Consider the following 19961-nt stretch of genomic DNA (forward strand, 5'->3'; position numbering starts at 1 on the left):
TGCTGGGGTGGGCCCAGGAGCTTCTTCCCACCCCCGCGGGTCTCCAGCCGTTTCACAGCCGCCCCGCCCAGCCGGTCGCAGCTCCCTTGCGCCACGAAGCCCCACCTTCCACCCAGCTACCGGGCGCGGTCACGTGAGGCGTGCCAGTGGAACCAATGAGCCGCTCGCTCGGAATGGAAGGGATTGTCTGACCCCCATGACGTCACAAAGCTGGCTGGGAGCGCGCGGCTCTTCCGCCCCCCCTCCTCGACTCAGGCCTGGCCCTCACTTCTCCTCCCCGCCCACTCTCCCGGGCGCAGCCAATCGGGAGGCGGGCAGTGCTTCGGCCCGGACGTTCGGGCGGGGCAGGGTGGCGGCCCGGCGGGGCAGGGAGTGGGCCAGCTGGGGGCCAGGGGCTGCACTCCAGGGAGTTACGCCGGGCGGCTTGGAGGGAGCGCTTGGCGGTGCCGCTACTGCTGCGGCCGCTTCCTCGTCGGGAAGAAGCGACTCCTCCCCTGTGTGCCCGGTTCGTATTCCCTTCCCTGCCCCATGCCCGAGCCGCCCAGTCCGGAATCCTCCTCTACGCGCCCAAAGTTGTGAGGAGGTTGCCCGGCACGCATGGGGAGCGACGGCCGCGGGCGTGCAGAGGGTTGGCGAGCGGTGGCCCGGGCGGAGGAGGGACGAGCCCCGGAGCGCTAGGTGCGCGCGGGGGCGTCGGGGCTACGGGCGGACGTGGCGGCGCCGAGGGGCCGCCGCGGGCTCTGGGTGGGGGGCGGGCCGGCCGCCGCCGCTGTCAGCGCCGGGGACGCCGTGGAGAACCTAACGCGAGTGCGAGCTCCGAGGAGGTGCGGCGCCAGCTGTGTGGCGTCTCTGCCTGAGGGTCCCCCGTACGCACCCCGGAGTCTGGGGTGATCCCACGGCAGCCTGCCGCGGGCCGACCCCTGCCTTAGGCTTCTGGACTGAAGCCGGCGCTGCGTGGGCCGGGCGGGGTGGGCAGCGGGCGGAGGATGCCGGGGGCCGGTGGGCTCCGCGCCCGGGCTGGATGGAGGGACCGGTCCCGGGGCGCGCCTCTGCTCGCGGCTGAGTCCCCGCCGCCTCGGGCTCCGTTCCTGCCTCTCCAGTGGGGTGGGTTTGTTTGTTTGGTTTCCTTCTATCTCCCCACCCCTTTCTCCCTGCTCCATCCTTTTCCCCCCTCCCTGCCCCACACACGGGGCTGGAGCGAGAGCTCGCCCCTCCTCCGTGCCCGCCTCCCCCGCCGCCGCCTCCTCTAATGAGCATCTCTGCCTTGCTTTCAATGGGCCGGTGCTGCTGTCGCTGCTGCTGTCCGCGCGGGTTGTGGATGTTGTCGGCTCCGTGTTGTGATGACAGGAGAATGTGTGTGTGTCCCGGGCCCAGACGAATTGGTAGGTATTCACTTAACTACCTGCGTTGGGTACCCAGAAAGGATGGTGACTGATTTTGTGTGTGGATGGTTTTAGCTGGGTCGCCGTGGAATTAGGGGTGAGGTAGATAGAAGAAGGGAACAAAGGCGTCCTGGACCCGGATAGCTTTGATACCTTAGTGCAGCTTTCAGGTAGGGACAAAGGAAACTAATCAAACAAGTGCTGGCTTGGGGCGTCGTGTCTTCGGAGGGAAGCCGGTTTCTTCATTCATGTAGAGATAACAGGAGCTGTGAAATGGCTAGCATTTCCAGAAAATGCTGAAAAATTGTGAAGTCTTTATACAGGGTGTTTAATGCAATTGGATTACATAAACTGAGGTTGTGACACGTTGAATGACGAGTATAGCTTTTTTTTTTTCTTCATTTACACCAAAAGCTTTGAAAGCTAAAGAGCTCCGGAGTCGGTGCAGTATAACAGCATTTTCTAATTAATATGGTCCGTGGGTTTATTGAATGAAGTAGAATCGTTTCTTGGCACAGGCTCTGTCGAGCCCATCAGTAAGAATGGATGGGTCTCTCTCCTGTTTCGGGTTGCAGTGCATCTTTTCTTACTAGTCATTGGCAAAATGGGTCAAATTTGCCTAGGACGAAGATACTGCATATAACGTGGATCAGGGATAGGAACTTTTCAGTGAAATTGTGGTCAGAAACCACTTGAAAATATGACAGTCCTCCAGTTTACCAACACTGTACCTTGTTGCTGTTCTTAATTGCCTAATCAAGAGCTTTCTACTTCATTAGTTCAGTGAGTTTGTCAGCAAAAGTTTTGATCTCATGGGGTTTTGTTGTTGTTGAATCACAGGATATTCAGAAAGATACTCAGAGTTTTTGAATGCGCACTTACGGTTTGAAAAAGCATTTGCAAGTACTTTGGTTTGTGAGGATATCTGGTCTGATGGAGAGACTATGTCATGTGTACTGGTGATGATACAACACTCATGAATCACAGAGCAGGGTTTTCATGAATTCCATATTCTCTAAGAATTTGTCTTTTGAAGGTATGCTGGGAGTTGGGGTATTGGGATACATTCTCAGTCCATATGCTAAGCTCCTGAAAAACTGAAAGGTACAATTGATAAAATCCACTCTGCTTTTTTTTTTTTTTTTTTTAATCTCAAGAACTTTCGCCTTGAAGGAAAAAATGTAGTATGTTATCTGAGTATTTGAGTGCTTGCTCTTTGATTTTATATATTATTCAAAGCATCTGCTGCATGAATCAGTTCTTTTGCCACAATATTTCATTCATTTTGCAATCAACTACAAAAGCAGAAAAATTGTCAAAACGGAGGAATTTAAGGAAAGTGCAGATTTCTTGGACTTGTTATTCCTTGGTTAGACATACAACGTAATCCTGCTGCTCATCTATCAAACCCCCCTTGCAGACACATACACATACACACGCACAAAGTAGTACTTTGATTTGGTCTGCATTCCATACAGAAGCAAACATTTCTTCTTCCTATAAAAGTCTTAAGTTTTAAAGTAAGCACAAATACAAACTTATCTAAAGTTATGGAGAGGGGTGCCTGGCTGGCTCAGTCGGTGCAGCAAGTGACTCTCGATCTCGGGGTTGTGAGTTCAAGCCCCAGGCTGAGTGTAGAGATTACTTAAAAATAAGATCTTAAAAAAATAATAAAATTATGGAGAAAATTTCTCTTAAAATGGTCATCTGTTTATATTTTTAATAATAGAAAATCTTTATACAAAGCATGAAATGAGTTAATGTGCTTTCTGCATGCAAATCTAACAAGGTACGGTTTATGTCTGGAAGCCAGAGTCATGTGGCACAACATTTGAGCACATCTCCTGGCTCAATCATGTACCCTTAACCTTTGGATGACTTTCAGGTATTTAGTTTGAAGTGCAGAGATTTATATGGTTAGTCTTGATAGATTCCTGTTCATCTGGAATTTCTGTTTTTCATTATGGCATTTCAGAATGCTTATTTAGTTATTGATCTTCTTTCCAAAATTCTAATCATTGCCTTCTGTTGTATAATCTTGTCTTTGGTTTTTAAAACAAATCCCTTCTGAAATAGTGCATTTAAAATAATGGTGCTTTCTATCACTTGCAAAAGGGGTTCTGTATGCCCAGCTTATGCAGTGCTCATTACAGAAGCAAACAAGAATAAGTTATTATTCGGTGTTTGGTTTTCTCTGCTCTCACACATCCCACTTATCACTTCTCCAATTACTCTTCAAAAGAGGGTACCTGAAAATAATGTAATATATAGCTAACAATCTGTGATATTTGTAAATTTTTTTTCCTTAATGGGTTCAACCTTAAGAAGGAATTGCTGACATTAAAACCCACATGGTTTTGTTTTCTGTATTATTTTTTGTTTACTGCATTTGTTTCCTTATTTAATTCTAAAGTCTATTTCTTTATAGGCCAAATGAGTTATTTGAAGCAATACCTCAACAATTCAGGGGAAATAAATGTTAGAAGGAAGAAAGTTTTTTCCCTTGCATAAATTATCTGGATTAATGATGCACATTCAATAAATTTTCTAGATAAATGTCCAGCAAAATATTTTCAGTGTCACATAGTGTCAGTGATTTTTATTTGGATTAATATGTGCACCTTTTCTATACAAACCTTAGACTGTTAGACTATTATTTCACTATTCTTTATTGCTTCCTTAAGGCAAATACATACTTTTATTTTAAATGTAAGAGAAAATATTTTTCTAGGGATTGAATTCTACCTCGATCCATAATGAATGAAAATAGTATTTCTGTAGCTTTCCCTTCTGGCTGATTAGCAGGGGAAAATGCTAGCAAGTAAATTAAATTACAGAACTGAGACCATTTACATTACTAACAAAGCCTTAGAGCTACTAGCGTACTTAAACTTATTTTTATCACAAAGCGTACAGTGATTAAACAACAAATAAATGAAACCTGCATTTGATTTCAAAGCCTCACTGCAACAAACACTCATAAAGGCATAGAGACCCAGAAGAGGCCTTCGATAGCATCTGCTTCTGTGTGTTCACTTACAACCTAGGGAAGTGAGGCCCAAAGAGGTAAGCTCACATTTCTAGGATTATTTGGCAAGTTGGTGGCAGACCTATGTCCCTGAGCTCACCAAATTGGCACAGTGGTCTAGAGAAGCGTAGTTTGCAAGACCGTCCACTGAGGCGCAGGAAAGGGACACTGGCATTTCTCTTTTTATTCATCATGTAATTTTTTCCCCTATATCTGCTGCATATATATGTTCATACTATATATGAACATAATATTAATTTGGTAGTGTGTGCATATAACTTACTAAAGAATTCATGAGCATATATATGTCGGGGATGTATTCTGACACCATTTTGGTGGTAATCGTGTAATCAAATGTTACCATTGACCACAAATCTGGAAACGGGATTTTCGTCATGGGAGATCCAGGGCCTTTTTAAGGATAGGGAGGGAGAAGAGTGGTTGGCCAGGTAGACTGCCACTGCATAATGTTATATAATCTTCGTCTCCTCAGCTTTTTTCCAGCCAGATCTGTTGTATGTTCTGCACAGTCTGTGCTGCAGAAGGAAATACGAGGAAAAGAGAGAAGTAAAGCTAGACTCTAGTCTTGGCTCCATAAGTGATTAAGAATTGGGCTTAGCAGAATATACCCTGTGGAAGTAGTACAGGAGAGGTGTATAAAATACAGTGCTTTCTGGCGCAGGGCTTAGCGTGTAGATTCACCTGCTAAATATTTGTTCTCAAAGCAGAGACGGATGAAGTGATCTGAAATGTAACTCTTCTCTCTGTGTGTGTCTGTATAATTGCTGTCTAGGAATCCCCGTCAGAAGTGCCAGCCTGCCGCTGTTCTCTGATGCCATGCCAGCACCAACTCAACTGTTTTTCCCTCTGATCCGTAACTGTGAACTGAGCAGAATCTATGGCACCGCGTGTTACTGCCACCACAAACACCTCTGCTGTTCGTCGCCTTACGTTCCTCAGAGTCGCCTGCGATACGCACCCCACCCGGCCTATGCCACCTTTTGCAGGCCGAAGGAGAGCTGGTGGCAGTACAACACCCAGGGAAGGAGATACGCCTCCACGCCGCAGAGATTTTACCTCACACCCCCACAGGTCAACAGCATCCTGAAAGCCAACGAATACAGCTTCAAAGTGCCAGAATTCGATGGCAAAAATGTCAGTTCCGTCCTTGGATTTGACAGCAATCAGCTGCCTGCAAATGCACCCATCGAGGACCGGAGAAGTGCAGCTACTTGCTTGCAGACCAGAGGGATGCTCTTGGGGGTTTTTGATGGCCATGCCGGCTGTGCTTGTTCCCAGGCAGTCAGTGAGAGACTCTTTTATTACATTGCCGTCTCCTTGTTGCCCCATGAGACTTTGCTAGAGATTGAAAATGCAGTCGAGAGTGGCCGGGCACTGCTGCCCATTCTCCAGTGGCACAAGCACCCCAATGATTACTTCAGTAAGGAGGCGTCCAAATTGTATTTCAACAGCTTAAGGACTTACTGGCAAGAACTTATAGACCTCAACACCGGGGAGTCTACTGATATTGATGTGAAGGAGGCTTTAATTAATGCTTTCAAGAGGCTCGACAATGACATCTCTTTGGAGGCTCAAGTCGGTGATCCCAATTCTTTTCTCAATTACTTGGTGCTTCGAGTGGCATTTTCTGGGGCCACTGCTTGTGTGGCCCATGTAGATGGCGTCGACCTTCACGTGGCCAATACCGGCGATAGCAGAGCCATGCTGGGTGTGCAGGAAGAGGACGGCTCTTGGTCGGCAGTCACTCTCTCAAATGACCACAATGCTCAGAATGAAAGAGAACTGGAACGGCTGAAATTGGAGCACCCAAAGAATGAGGCCAAGAGCGTGGTGAAACAGGATCGGCTGCTTGGCTTGCTGATGCCTTTTAGGGCTTTTGGAGACGTAAAGTTCAAATGGAGCATTGACCTTCAAAAGAGAGTGATAGAATCAGGCCCAGACCAGTTGAATGACAATGAATATACCAAGTTTATCCCTCCTAATTATTATACACCTCCTTATCTCACTGCTGAGCCAGAGGTGACTTATCACCGATTAAGGCCACAGGATAAGTTTCTGGTGTTGGCTACTGATGGGTTGTGGGAGACGATGCATAGGCAGGATGTGGTTAGGATTGTGGGTGAGTACCTGACGGGCATGCATCACCAACAGCCAATAGCTGTTGGCGGCTACAAGGTGACTCTAGGACAGATGCATGGCCTTTTAACAGAAAGGAGAGCCAAGATGTCCTCGGTATTCGAGGATCAGAATGCAGCAACCCATCTCATTCGTCACGCGGTGGGCAACAACGAGTTTGGAGCTGTAGACCACGAGCGCCTCTCCAAAATGCTCAGTCTTCCTGAGGAGCTTGCTCGGATGTACAGAGACGACATAACAATCATCGTGGTTCAGTTCAATTCTCATGTTGTAGGGGCATATCAAAACCAGGAATAGTGGGTGGGTCTTAGCCTGGCAATTTTCAAATGAAATAGATTTAAGGGGCAGATAGATTTGTGAAAGATACTAATATAATAAGGGTTTCCAGTAGGTCACTAAACATTTACCCATTGATACTCTAGCTGGTCAAGTCCTCCAAATTGACTTTGCGGCAGGGTGGCAGGATCACGAGAGTCTCATTCTGCCTAGCTCGGACCTCATGGCACCTGTGATTGAGGCGAGTTCGTTCCTTGTTGCAAATGTCTCATGACATTGGCTTCTTTTATGGATCTGAGAAAATCAAGATGACCTGGCAAGTAGGATCTTGAATAGGCCAAAAGCCAGGATGTTGCTGGGCGTATTCTCTTCGTAAAAGGGAAGAAACATTCTGTTCACACCTGCAGACCCTTCTCGTCACTAAGATTCCAATGTACATGAGAATGTTTATTTATTGCATGATTTCCTAGATATACAATCTATGCATTATTCATATAAATTTATTTTAGCCTGAAGTGGTTTTCAAATCCAGTACTTAAGCCATAAATGACTGAGAACCAAGCAGTCTGAATTTGTAAGTGTTTGTGATTATTTGACTGGAATGCTTCTTAAATGGAAAAACAAACTACTCCCTTCACCACCCCTGGTTACCTAATGTAATTGAAACTTTTTCTGCTTTGCCACATGCTTGAAGACAGTGTTTTTAGTTTGGTCCACTCTTAGATTGATGTTAAATGAAGAAAAAAGAATTATTTTTTTAGTTTGTATTGATGAAATGACTTCATTTAGTTTGAAATAAAAAGATCCAGAAAAAAAAGAAGAGACTGTTCAATTATTGTCATCTGTAGCCACCAAGCACATCATGCTTATCTCGTAATCCCCACAGGCTTAGCATGCTGTGTGTGGTGGGTAGACTGTTCAGGAGATCATCCTTCCAGTTTAGTCGTGATAAGAATGTTCCCCACTTTTTGGAATTAAGTCTAAATATCAAATTGGGGAGTAAGATTTAATACTACTTTTGGTTATTGAGACCAGGGAGGGAGTTTTTGTTTTTCTCCGTGTAGACATAGGTCAGTTAAAATATTTGGTTTAAAAATCACTAAATGCTTTAAACATGTTGTAGCTTATAAATAGGAATTTAAGATATATACGTGAGAAATTTTCAAAGGTAACTGTTGTGCATGCCTGATGCTTAATAGAACACTTAGTAGCATCAAGTGTTGTTTGCAGCAGTCCCTGTAATTATATGCAGTCCCTTCTAATGCTGTATCAAAATAAATGAAAATAAACATTCAGATTGGCTTTTGGGGAGCTTTTTAATATGCATCAATGGCATTTGTTCCTGTATTTAATGGTGATCTGTGTACAGCTGTGCATATATTTTCATCACTTATTCTAGCATCACTGGTAAAAGAATGGCTATGACTATGTTTGATATTCACATAGATTTTAATACAACTCATGATCAGCTTTCCCTCGTGTAATTAGTTGAGGGGTGTTTAGGAGTCCTTCTGATTTCTGTAGAATATGAACTGGTTGTTCAAGGACTCCCTCTGGATTGTGGACACTAAAGCAATGTAGAACTGACTAAAACTTGTTCCAGTTGAAAAACAGACTCAGGAAGATTGTAGTTCAGAGCATCGTATAATGTTTATTTTCTGAGGGTTTTTTTTTTTTTCCCCCATCTTTCCCCCTTAATTCAGCTTGGAACTTTTCTTCCAGGCAGCATCTTGGAAAAGGGAAGGCTCTACCATATATTTATTTCTAAATGTTTTGACAGAGATGTCATCTTTTTAATGAAATATATGTAGACTGCTGTAGCAATGAAAACCCATTTTCAGGGGCACCTGGGTGGCTCAGTCGGTTAAGCGTCTGGCTTCAGCTCAGGTTATGATCTCGCAGTTAATGGGTTCGAGTCCTGCATCGGGCCCTGTGCTGACAGTGTGGAGCCTGCTTTGGACTCTGTGCCTCCCTCTCTCTCTGCCCCTCCCCCCACACACTCACACTCTCTCTCTCTCTCTCTCTCTCTCTCAAAAATAAACATTAAGAAAAAAAAACACCATTTTCAGGCTACTATTTGAATTTCTCTTGAACACCGCTACTGAAGAGTTCCATATTACATACTTAATAGTCTCGTCTCTATTTAGTATGGTATGTATAAATTTAGTTTCCAGTGGTCACAATCAAGATAGTGATTCTTATTTCTTGCACAAGAAACTTGGTCTGCAGTCTAAAAGTTGGTCTACTCTTTAGAAATGAAAATGCAGTGTGGAAATGAAAATAACTGGATGTTAGATATCAGAATGTACTATCATCTAAAAGCAGTTGTAATTTTATTGTAATTGGCTGTCACTGTGATGAGATATTTAAAGTAAAAACACGTGAACTTTCATAGTTTAGCCTTTCTTAAACTTTTTTTTTATTATGGAAACTTTCTAACACATATCAACCTCTGTATTTATATTTAATCAGTGGCTCATTATATTTATAATACGCCCTTAACTAAGTGGAATGGTGGTATGTTTCACAGTACTTGGTAAAAAAACCTGTGTCTTACAAAAGATGTATCTGTATGAAGACGTGTAAAGTTTATAATATTGGTCAGAGAAATGCCCACAGTGAATTAAAGCTTCATATCTGCTTTCTGAATGCCTGCGTTGCTTTTTAATCATAGTAAGATTTTTTAGGTGCTTTCTACAGTAGTAGATTATATTTAACTTCAGAGTCCAGTAGATAATTAGTACTTAAAAAACATATAGTTTACATTCAATACACTACACAGTTTTTAAATGTATAGTTTGAGATTTGGTGACCACAACCCCAATAAAGAAACACAACTTTTCCATTACAGAAAATTCCCTCTAGCCCCTTTCCAGTTAATCCTTCCCCATGTAACTGTTGTTCTGACTTCCACCACCATAGGTTAGTGTTGCCTATTCTAGAAATGCATATAAATGGAATCATATAACACATACTCTTTTGTGTCTGTCTTTTCAATTTTTTGAGATTCTTCTATGTTGTTAAATGTGTTCATAGTCTCTTTATTACCAAGTAACATTCCATCATATGAATATATCAATTTATCCATTGTTGATGGACATTATTAGCCCTTCCCTGTCTCCTTCTAAAGCCGACTTTCAGATTAGCAATTGTCAGGAGTACTCATGGTGAAGTGTAGCTGTAACTTTGCAAATACAATTATAGGTGAGTTTTATGTTCTATACCTCAAAGGCAGGACTTTTTTTAAAATGCCCTTGGGCACCTTGGGCAGGACTTTTTAAAAAATGCCCTGGGTGGCTCAGTCAGTTAAGTGTCTGACTCTTGGTTTCTGCTCAGGTGGTGATCTCATAGTTTGTGAGTTCTAGCCCCACAACGGGCTTTGACAGTGCGGAGCCTGCTTGGAATTTTCTCCCTCTCTCTGCCTCTCCCCTGCTCGCTCTGTCAGTCTCTCTCTCAAATAAACTTAAAAAAAATTTTTTTTTAATGTCCCATAAACAAGAGATGAAAATTTTTCATGGTGAAAAGTTTGAAGGGATTCAGGAGTGGTTCTTTGCTGTTGATCTCTCTGTACCTCTCCCACTGAGAATTTTGTTGAGTTAATTTTAAGTTCATTAAGTGATTGAATTAATGACTGTAAGAAAAAGGCAAATTATGTCCTGGTTTTTGATGGTCTTGGTTTATCAGTCAAAGCACATGCCTGAATATGCATTGTTACTCGTTTTGTCCTTGGACCTAGCAAGAGTGTGGAGGTAAATTTATTATCCTTGGTCAGTAGTTAACATACCTTTTTCATAAATAGTAACCTTAAAAGCTGAGTCCTGGACAAGCCTGGTAAATGAAGACATCTTAACAGCATCTAAACTGACTTGTTACAGCAGGCAGGTCTTTTTCCTTTGTCGTTTTCAGAATTTACTTTGAGAGCCAAGCTTAATCCTACTAAATCCTTTCTGCCCAGTTCTTACAACAAAATTTATACCTTAGACGGGATCCTAACAATATACAGCATTGTTTTCTAAATAACTCTCAAGTTACAAGTCTAAGCAAATATATTAAGAATGATAAAATTCATGCATTTCATATGCCATTAATAATGGTTACCGAATGCACATATTTTAAGGGCCACACAATTTAGGCTCGATTATTTAACCAATATTTAGGTTCATAAAATGCGCACATACTTGTTTCTAAATTGTTTTAATAATTTTTGAACTTTAAGATTTTCAGTTTTTTAAGGGCAGGGCCCATCGGTTTTGTTGGCCCGTTGAGCCCAACACAATATGAATATAAAGTGGATGTTCAGCATTCACTTGACATTAGTGATACACAATCAAAACTTTCAGTTGAAGTTCTCTTCTTCAATTCATCAGAAGTTAACTTCTCAGATACAGAGAAAGAATTTTTTCCTGTAGTTATAGTTTCATTTTATACTTAAGATTCAATGATTTCTAAAACTCAATCTAGTTTCTTTTTGCAAAGAACTGAACGAAAGAAAGTGCCAGTAATACAAATTGGCCCCTCACAGGTTTGGTCCCCCAGGGGAGGTGGCTTCTGTATTCATTAGGAGAGAACTCAAAGTCTCAGTTTGCCAAGTGAGTCAGTTGGACCCAAAAAGTTCATTCAGATCCCCGGTTACTTTGCTACATGTTCTCCATCCAACACTTGACCCCTGTTGCTCCATAGGCACAGAATGGGAGAAGGGTTCCTGTGAGGGCCCACCAAGAACTGTAGCTGCTATTTGAAAGTATTGGGCACCAAGCCCCAAAAGGACCAATTATCTCTTCTTAGTTCACCTTACTACCCCCTGGGGTGGTGGGAAGAGAAGGTTTAAGGGTCACACTTCCCTGTTTTTCTAAATCATACCCAATTCACTGCCTTGTCTGCTACATACACTCGATCAAACTGAAAAGCCTAATTTTCCTCCAGTGCAAGGAGTTTAGTGAGCACATTCAGCCTTTCAGAAACTTCAAACCTTGGGCGCTGAGCAAAAGCAAGCAGCCAGGGAGAGTCAGAGTAAGTGAGATTTTATCTCACCTGTGAGGATTACTCAGTTTGTCTCCTTGAAGGACAGGAACTGTAATTGGCTGGCAGTGTTGACTAGGAGGCCAGCCTTCTTCAAGGAAGGCTGAGAAGAATGGGAAACCTGACAAGACACCTGAGAGGGAAGGAAAAAAAAAGGGGGGGGGGCGGTGGAGAGAATGGCGTCAGCAATCTCAGTAGTGATTAGAGGTGGTAATGGGGGCAGGGAACGTCAGATCCTCTGACACCTTGGACCAGTGACAGGGACAAAAGCAAAACAGGAAAGGCAGCAGTGAGCTGAATAGAGGTAAGCTAAAGATTTGAAACATTTTTGAGGCTTTATGAAATTTTTATACTAGGACAGCAGCAGTTGGAATGCAAAACAGTTGCCATTAGCATGGCCATTTTGTCTCAGCTCATCGGAAAAGACAGAGAAAGAAAAGTCTTTGAAACTGACCTTATGCAAAGGGATCTGTACTGCCTAGATGGGCAGTTTTCTCAAAACAACTTTGTTTAGAGGTATTATTCCTTGCTCTAAACCTGGGCACAGGTTAAACAGCCTAATTTAGCCTGATGAAAAGACTGGATCATTGAGTCCTGGTGGCAGGAGAAACAGAGCTGGGAGACCGAGCCGACCAGAGAGAGCACATTCTTAGAGCACCGCTTGGGATCTTGTGTCAGATCCTCGTGGCTCTTCCTTAGGCTAAGAGGACATCAGGTATAACCAGAAAATTCACTGACCTTGCAGCTGTAATAGCAGCTGTAATAGTAACAGTAACCAAAACTACTGTCAATTGAGCACTTATTATGTGTCTATGTGTCGGGTCATGTGGAAAGCACACTATGTACATTTTCTTATTTAATTCTTGTGCCGGCTAGTCTGTTTGGCCTCTTAGCCTCTAAGCTGTCACACCGCCTGGCCTCTCCATATAACCAGAATGATCTCTTCAGAATTGAGAAGACCTGAGGACTATTGAGTGGCCATAAGCAAGTGACCCCTTGAGAATCAGAGGCAAAGATCCTCAGAAAAAGCAAAGACTGATGTATCCCAGCAGTTAGTCTAGCACATAAGGAATGGGGCCACCCACAGACAGACGGAGTATGCCAAGCAAAGGTATAAACAAAATTGTTTTACAGGTTAGAACCAGAGGTGTCTCTCACTTCACAGTGCATTGCAGCGTCCAGGTTGCAGTTCCTTAGTTCCTCAGTTTATTTGTTGAAATATTCACTGAAATCTATTACAGAAATCTAGGCACTGAGGATAGGCATTGAGGGTAAAAGGTAGAATCTGCCTTCGAGGAGCTAGCTCACAGTTTGCTTGGGAAGATGCATGTGTACAAAAATAACTACCCCGAAGTAAGAATGGTTCCAAAACTGAAACAAGTAAAAATTCCAACAACAATCCAGAAAACAGAGTAATTAACTCTGTCCTGCTGTGCCACAGGTACAAGGCAGGCCCTGGAGAGTCGGGGAAATTTCATTAGAAAGGACGATGCTTGAGCAGAGATTTGAAAGGTGAAAAGAAGTTTGCTAGGCAGAAAACGACCTGGAATGACATTCCTGGAAGAAGAAGAGCACGCGGCAAGGCACAGAAACATGAAATCATACTATCTGTCTGATAGTATGATCTCTGAGGACTGTTGGTATGACTAGAACATTCAGTGTGAGGGAGGACCATGGCGGGAGAAGAAGCAGAAAGATAAGAGTGTCAGAAAAAAGCTGTCGGTAGATACACAGTGACTGCAGCATCCTTTCAACCAGTATATGTTTAAAGACAGAACTACTTGGGAAGGCAGATAGTGGCCAAGGGCTGCAAGTGTTGGTGGCAGCAGGAGTAAGAAGAAGGCATGAGCAAGGCTGCAAGGGCAGCAGAGCCATGCCAGGCTGAAATCTGGCTTCTAGCCACTTGTAGGTGGGTGACTTGACTACTTCTAAATCGGGTAAGATGGGTGGTTAAGCAAGAGAACACCTGTGTAATTTCCATGTTGCCGTTAGTCGTTCAGTGTCTATAGTGACATTTCGTAACCTGGTATGCAAACTTACTTTACGTTTAGTTTAAACCGTTCTACTTTTATTTCTCTCAATTTCTTGGTTGACATAGTACAGGGTCACTGAATTCTACTCAGGTTTGGGGCAACTTGACAACTGAATGTGGGTGACCTAAACAGCGTCTCTTCAGAGTCTTGGACCATCATATCTGGATTGAAATGCCAGCCACTCGTTGGTTCTGTCCAATCTAGCAAATGTTTACTGCCTTTCTTCCTTGTGTAGGATACTTGGTATATTTGGTAACCTGCCTCTACGATGGCTCCCAGTGATCCCTGCCTCCAACTATTGGTTTGTGTGACCAACAGAACACAGCACAGATGCAATGTGATGTCCCTCCTGAAATTAGGTTATAAAAAGCACTGAAGCTTCTGTCTTGTCATTCTCACTCTCTTTCTTTTGGATCACTCACTGCAAGGAGCCATGATGAGAAAACCTTGTAGAGAGAGGGCTGTGTGGAAAGATACTGAAGCCTCTTGCCAACAGTCATATGAGTGAACCTGAGAGCAGATTCTGCCGCCCGCAGTCAAGTCTCCAAAGGCTACAGCCCTGGCTCACAGCACGACTACAACCTCCCGAAAGACCCTGGGTTAGAACTTCTGCTCTCAAATTCCAAACCCTCAGAAACTGCATGAAATAACTGTTCAGGGGCACCTGGTTGGCCCAGTCGGTTAAGCATCTGACTTCGGCTCAGGTCATAATCTCATGGCTTGTGGGTTCGAGCCCCGGGTCTCTGTATTGACAGCTCGGAGCCCGGGGCCTGCTTCGGATTCTGTGTCTCCTTCTCTATCTGCCCCTCCCCCACTCATGCGCACTCTCTCTCTCTCTCTCTCTCTCTCAAAAATAAACATTGAAAAAAATTTTTTAAAAAGAAATAACTGTTCATTATTTCAGACACTAAGATTTGAAGTAATTTGTTATACTCTTGAGAATCATACATTTAGTCACACAGACACTGCTCACTCAGCTTTTCCCTGAAAAGGCGATGTCTCCAGCTTGGATATTTTCTGGTAAACAAGATGTGCAATGACCAAAGATGTCATATGTTTAAAAGTCACTTGGGCAAATAAATACATACATACATACATACATACATAAATACAAAAAAAGGAGCTATATCTACATGCAGTCTTATGAAAAGATTTCTGAGATATAATGAGTGAAAAAATTCAAGTTCTGTAATATGATCCCATTTATGTTTGATTATTTTAAGCCTAATTAAAAATAAATTTAAAACTTTATTTCTATCATAGAGACAACTATCTTTTGATCTTTTGATATGCATCTGTGCATTTAAAATAAAGTCAGATTGTACATTGATTTGTAGCCTGTTTGTCTACTTAATAATATATGACATATCTTTTTAGATATCCCACGTTTGTGAGTTGGAAGGATTGATGCTGTTAAAATGGCCATACCACCCAAAGCAATCTACAGATCAATGTAATCCCTATCAAAATTCCAATGACATTTTGTCTAGAAGTAGAAAAAGAACTATCTCCAAATTGTTATGGAACCACAAAAGACCCACAAAGCCAAAGCAGTCTTGAGCGAGAACAAAGCTGGAGGCATCACGCTTCCTGATTTCAATATGTATTACAAAGCTAGTAAGCAGAACAGTACTGTACTGAACTAAAAATGTAAGCTAATGAAACAGAATAGAGAGGCCAGAAATAAATCCATGCATATACAGCCAACTGATCTTCAACGAGGGTGCCAAGAACACACAACATAGAAAAGATAGTCTCTTCAATAAATGGTGATGGGAAAATCAGATATCTACATGTGGAAAATGAAACTGGAGCCTGTCTCACAACATATGCCAAAATCCACTAAAAATTCATGAAAAACTTAAGCAGAAAACCTGGAACTAGGAAAGTGCTAGAAGAAAACATGGGGAAAAGCTTTTCTTGACATTGGTCTGAGCAATGATTTTTTTTGGATATATGTTGCCAAAAGCACAAGCAACAGAAGCAAAAACAGACATATGGGGTTGCATCAAACTGAAAAGCTCTGCACAGCGAAAGAAACAATCATCAGGGTGAAGACACAATCTACAGAATTGGAGACCGTACTTTCAAACCATGTGTCTGATAAGGGGTAATATCCAAAATTATAAGGAACTCAATAGAAAAAACCAAATAACTTTGTTAAAAATAGGCAAAGGACCCAAATAGACATTTCTCAAAAGAAAACATATAACAGGCCAACAATATATGAAAAGGTGCTCAACATCACTAGTCATCAGGGAAATACAAATCAAAACCACAAGGTATCATCTCACACCTGTTAGAATGGATATTATCAAAAAGACAACTGTTGGCAAGGATGTAGAGAAACGGGAACTCTGTATACTGTTGGTGGGAATGTAAATTGGTGCGGCCAATACGGAAAATAGTATGGAGTTTCCTCAAAGAATTAAAAATGGAACTAGCATATGATCCAAGCAATCCCACTTGTAAGTATATATCTAAAGGAAGTAAAATCGGGATCCTAAAGAGAGATCTACACTCCCATAACTGTCATACCATTATTCACAATAGCCAAGATATGGAAACAACCTAAGTGTCCATTGACAGATAAATGGAGAAAGAAAATGTCACACACACACACACACACACACACACACACGAAAGGAAATTCTGCCATTTGCAGTAACATGGGAGAACCTGGAGGACGTTAGGCTAAATAAAATAAGCCAGATACAGAAAGGCAAATACTGAATAATTTCATATGTGAAATCTAAAAAATTCAAACTCCTAAGAGCAAAGAGTAGAATTGTGGTTGCCAAGGCTAAGGAGTAGAGAAAATAGGGAGAAGTTGGTCAAAGGGTACAAGGTTTCAGTTCTGCAGAATGAATAAATTCTGATAATCTAATATAGAGCATGGTGACTATAGTTAATAATACTGTACTGTATACTTGAAATGTGTTGAGAGTAGATCTTAAGTGTTCTCACTACAAAAAAAAGCTTAACTATGTGAAGTAAGGGATGTGTTAATTAGCTTGATTGTGATGATCAATTCACAACGTGTGCATATACCAAATCATTATTTTGTAGACCTTAAGTATAAAAGTAAAATAAAACTAACATATGACAAATATCTTTTTTAAATAATCACATAGTAATCTATTTTTTGGACATGCCAAAATATATGTAACTGATGTCTCAATTTTTTTCTATTTTTTTTTCTTTTTCTTTTTAATGTTTATTTATTTGTGAGAGAGACAGTGTGAGTGGGGGAGGGGCAGAGAGAGAGGGAGACACAGAATCGGAAGCAGGCTCCAGGCTCTGAGCGGCCAGCACAGAGCCCAACATGGGGCTCAAACTCACCAACCGTGAGATCATGACCTGAGCCGAAGTCAGACACTTAACCGACTGAGCCACCCAGGTGCCCCTCTATTTTTTTTTCTATCACAAATAACAGACTAATATTTAGTTGTCTGGTTTCTTTTTTACTGCACTAATTTCCATATTTAAAAAAATAGTAATTTAAGTGGTTAGACTTGGACTAGTTTTCGTTCTTTTTACTCCACCTTCGACTTTGTAACAGGGAGAATTTCCATTCCTTAGTGGAAGTTTGTAGAACGTGACTGTGATACTGCTTTACAGAGTCCTTGAAATCGGTAAATATTTTACAAACAAAAACTACCAGCTTGAGATCGTCCCTGATCTTGGCTAGTTCACTTCCCACTTCTCTGCTTCCTGGCCCACTGAGGCCCCAACCCCACCCCACTTTCACCCTATGTCTCTAGTCCACATCCTTTCTGGTCTCTGGTCAGAGGAGCAAGCTGGCCGTCACATCACATGCTTCATAATGGTTCTAGGCTGTCATACATCACTGCCCACAGCTTTGCCAGCACTGGTTCAGCTGAGAAGAGGTCTAACTCCAGAGTTAGCTGTACCACAAAATCCTCGGGAGGTAAGTAACCATGACCAACTGATTCTTTTTGGCTTCCGACTTCTCCGGCTCCCACCCTAACTTGAACTATATTTTCCCTCTGTGCTGAAATATCAAATGCAAGTACCAGATGGGCAATTCCTGCATCGTGCCAGGAGGAGTTTCTCAGACCAGTGAAACAACTGTAACTGGTAAAAAGTATTTAAAAAAAAAGAAAGTCTCTGGAGATTGTCCTGAAGGCAGATAAAAGAAAAACGTTTATCATTTACTTAAGAAAATCTAATAAATCTCAGTGAGAACAGTGAGATTCTATGGCACTTAAGCTATGAACTGCTCCCTGCCTCTCCCTACCCCCAGCTCAGTGTGACGGGCGCTCCACTCCAGTTCGGAGTCGCCAAGACCGTGCGGTTCCCTCCTATTGCCCTGGCCACCAGCCAAGGACTGTGGTATCCCTCCTGGAGCGCAGGCTGTCTGCATTTCCTATCCTCCTCAGCTCTGTGTTGCAGGGGCTAAATTCCAGGTGAGTACAGCCAAGGGATTGGGGGCTCCCTTCCTTCACCCAGCCCTCACTCCTGAGACATAGGCTCTACCCTAGACTTGGCAGGTCAAGAATATTGGGCCCCGGGACACCTGGGAGGCTCAGTTGGTTGAGTGTCTGACTCTTGCTTTAGGCTCAGGACATGATCTGGGGGCGTAGGATCGAGCCCCAGTCCGGCTCTACGCTGAGTGTGGAGCCAGCTTAAGATTCTCTCCCTGTCTCTCTCTCTCTCTCTCTCTCTCTCTCTCTCTTTCTCTCCCTCCCCTCCCTCTGCCTCTCTCCCCTGCTCGCACTTGCTGTCTCTCTAAAATAAAATATTTAAAAATATTAAAAAATAAAACAATATTGGACCCCCATTGCCCTTGCTCTAGCTTCCTAATAGGGCAAAGTCTCTAGAAGACCAGAAGCTACGGCTCTTGGCCATCGCTGATTTTCAGCAAGGGTTCCCAGACAATTCAGTGTCTTTTCAACAAATGGTGCTTGTACAACTGTAGAGCCACATGCAATGCAATTGGATGCCTTCCTTACACACTGTACACCCAAATTAACTCAACACAGAACATAAATCTTAATGTAAGAAAATATTTGCAAAGCCTACATCTGATAAGTGACTTGTATCCAGAGTATATAAAGAATCCCACGCCTGGGGCGCCTGGGTGGCTCAGTCGGTTAGGCGGCCGACTGCGGCTCAGGTCATGATCTCACGGTCCGTGAGTTCGAGCCCCGTGTCGGGCTCTGTGCCGACAGCTCAGAGCCTGGAGCCTGTTTCAGATTCTGTGTCTCCCTCTCTCTCTGCCCCTCCCCTGTTCATGCTCGGTCTCTCCCTGTTTCAAAAATAAATAAACGTTAAAAAAAAAAAGAATCCCACACCTAAGTATATACCCAAGATAAATGAAAATATATGTCACAAAAAAACTTGTACATAAATGTTCACAGCATTTATAATAACCAAAAAGTAGAAATGACAGAAATGTCTATCAACTGATGAACGGATAAATTAAATGTGGCATACCCATACAGTAGAATATCATTTGACAGGGTGCCTGGGTGGCTCAGTCAGTTAGGTGTCCAACTTCGGCTCAGGTCATGATCTTGAGGCTTGTGAGTTCGAGCCCCGCGTCGGGCTCTGTGCTGACAGCTCAGAGCCTGGAGCCTGCTTTGGATTCTGTGTCTCCTTCTCTCTCTGCCTCTCCCCCACTTGTGCACGCTCTCTCTCTCTCTCTCAAAAATAAATAAATAAACACTAAAAACCAATTTAAAAAAAAGGATATCATTTGACAATAAAAAAAAGAATGAAGTGTGTGTGTGTGTGTGTGTGTATGAAACTTGAAAACGTTACACTAAGTTAAAGAAGCCAGTTACAAAAGGCCATATGTTGTATGGTTCTCTTTCTATGAAGTGTCCAGAATAGGGAAACCTATAGAGACAGTGGATTAATGATTGGCTAGGTGTGGGGAGAGGGTTAGGGGGAACCGAAGTGTGACTGCCAACGGGTAAGGGTTACTTGGGGGTGGGGTGGGTGAAGAAGATGGTCTTAAATTGATGGTTGCACAGTGCTGAATATACTACAAGACACTGAATTGTGTATTTTAAGTGGGTGAATTGTATGTTATTATGA

At 42.8% G+C, this 19961-nt stretch overlaps 1 protein-coding gene across 4 annotated transcripts; it reads left to right on the forward strand.

Annotated features, from left to right (window-relative positions):
- Positions 1-259: 259 nt before the first annotated feature.
- Positions 260-7404, forward strand: PDP1 (pyruvate dehydrogenase phosphatase catalytic subunit 1). Of its 4 annotated transcripts, XM_042973302.1 has the most exons (3): positions 452-505; positions 1348-1382; positions 5204-7404. In XM_042973302.1, the coding sequence occupies exons 2-3, from the start codon at positions 1352-1354 to the stop codon at positions 6862-6864; spliced, it is 1692 nt and encodes a 563-aa protein (XP_042829236.1). In that variant the 5' UTR covers positions 452-505; positions 1348-1351; the 3' UTR covers positions 6865-7404. The 4 variants fall into 4 exon arrangements, with proteins under 4 accessions (XP_042829238.1, XP_042829236.1, XP_042829239.1 ...); XM_042973304.1 differs by lacking the exon at positions 1348-1382 and having other exon boundaries at positions 260-505; XM_042973305.1 differs by lacking the exons at positions 452-505; positions 1348-1382 and adding an exon at positions 560-678.
- The last annotated feature ends 12557 nt before the right edge of the window (positions 7405-19961 follow it).

The sequence above is a fragment of the Panthera tigris genome, chromosome F2 (genome assembly GCF_018350195.1).
Source record: "Panthera tigris isolate Pti1 chromosome F2, P.tigris_Pti1_mat1.1, whole genome shotgun sequence".
NCBI lineage: Eukaryota > Metazoa > Chordata > Mammalia > Carnivora > Felidae > Panthera > Panthera tigris.

Coding starts and splice junctions, on each gene's coding strand:
- PDP1 (XM_042973302.1), top strand. CDS start 1,352: ATGTGTGTGTGTCCCGGGCCCAGACGAATTG. Junction 1,383..5,203: donor TCCCGGGCCCAGACGAATTG/GTAGGTATTCAC, acceptor ATTGCTGTCTAG/GAATCCCCGTCAGAAGTGCC.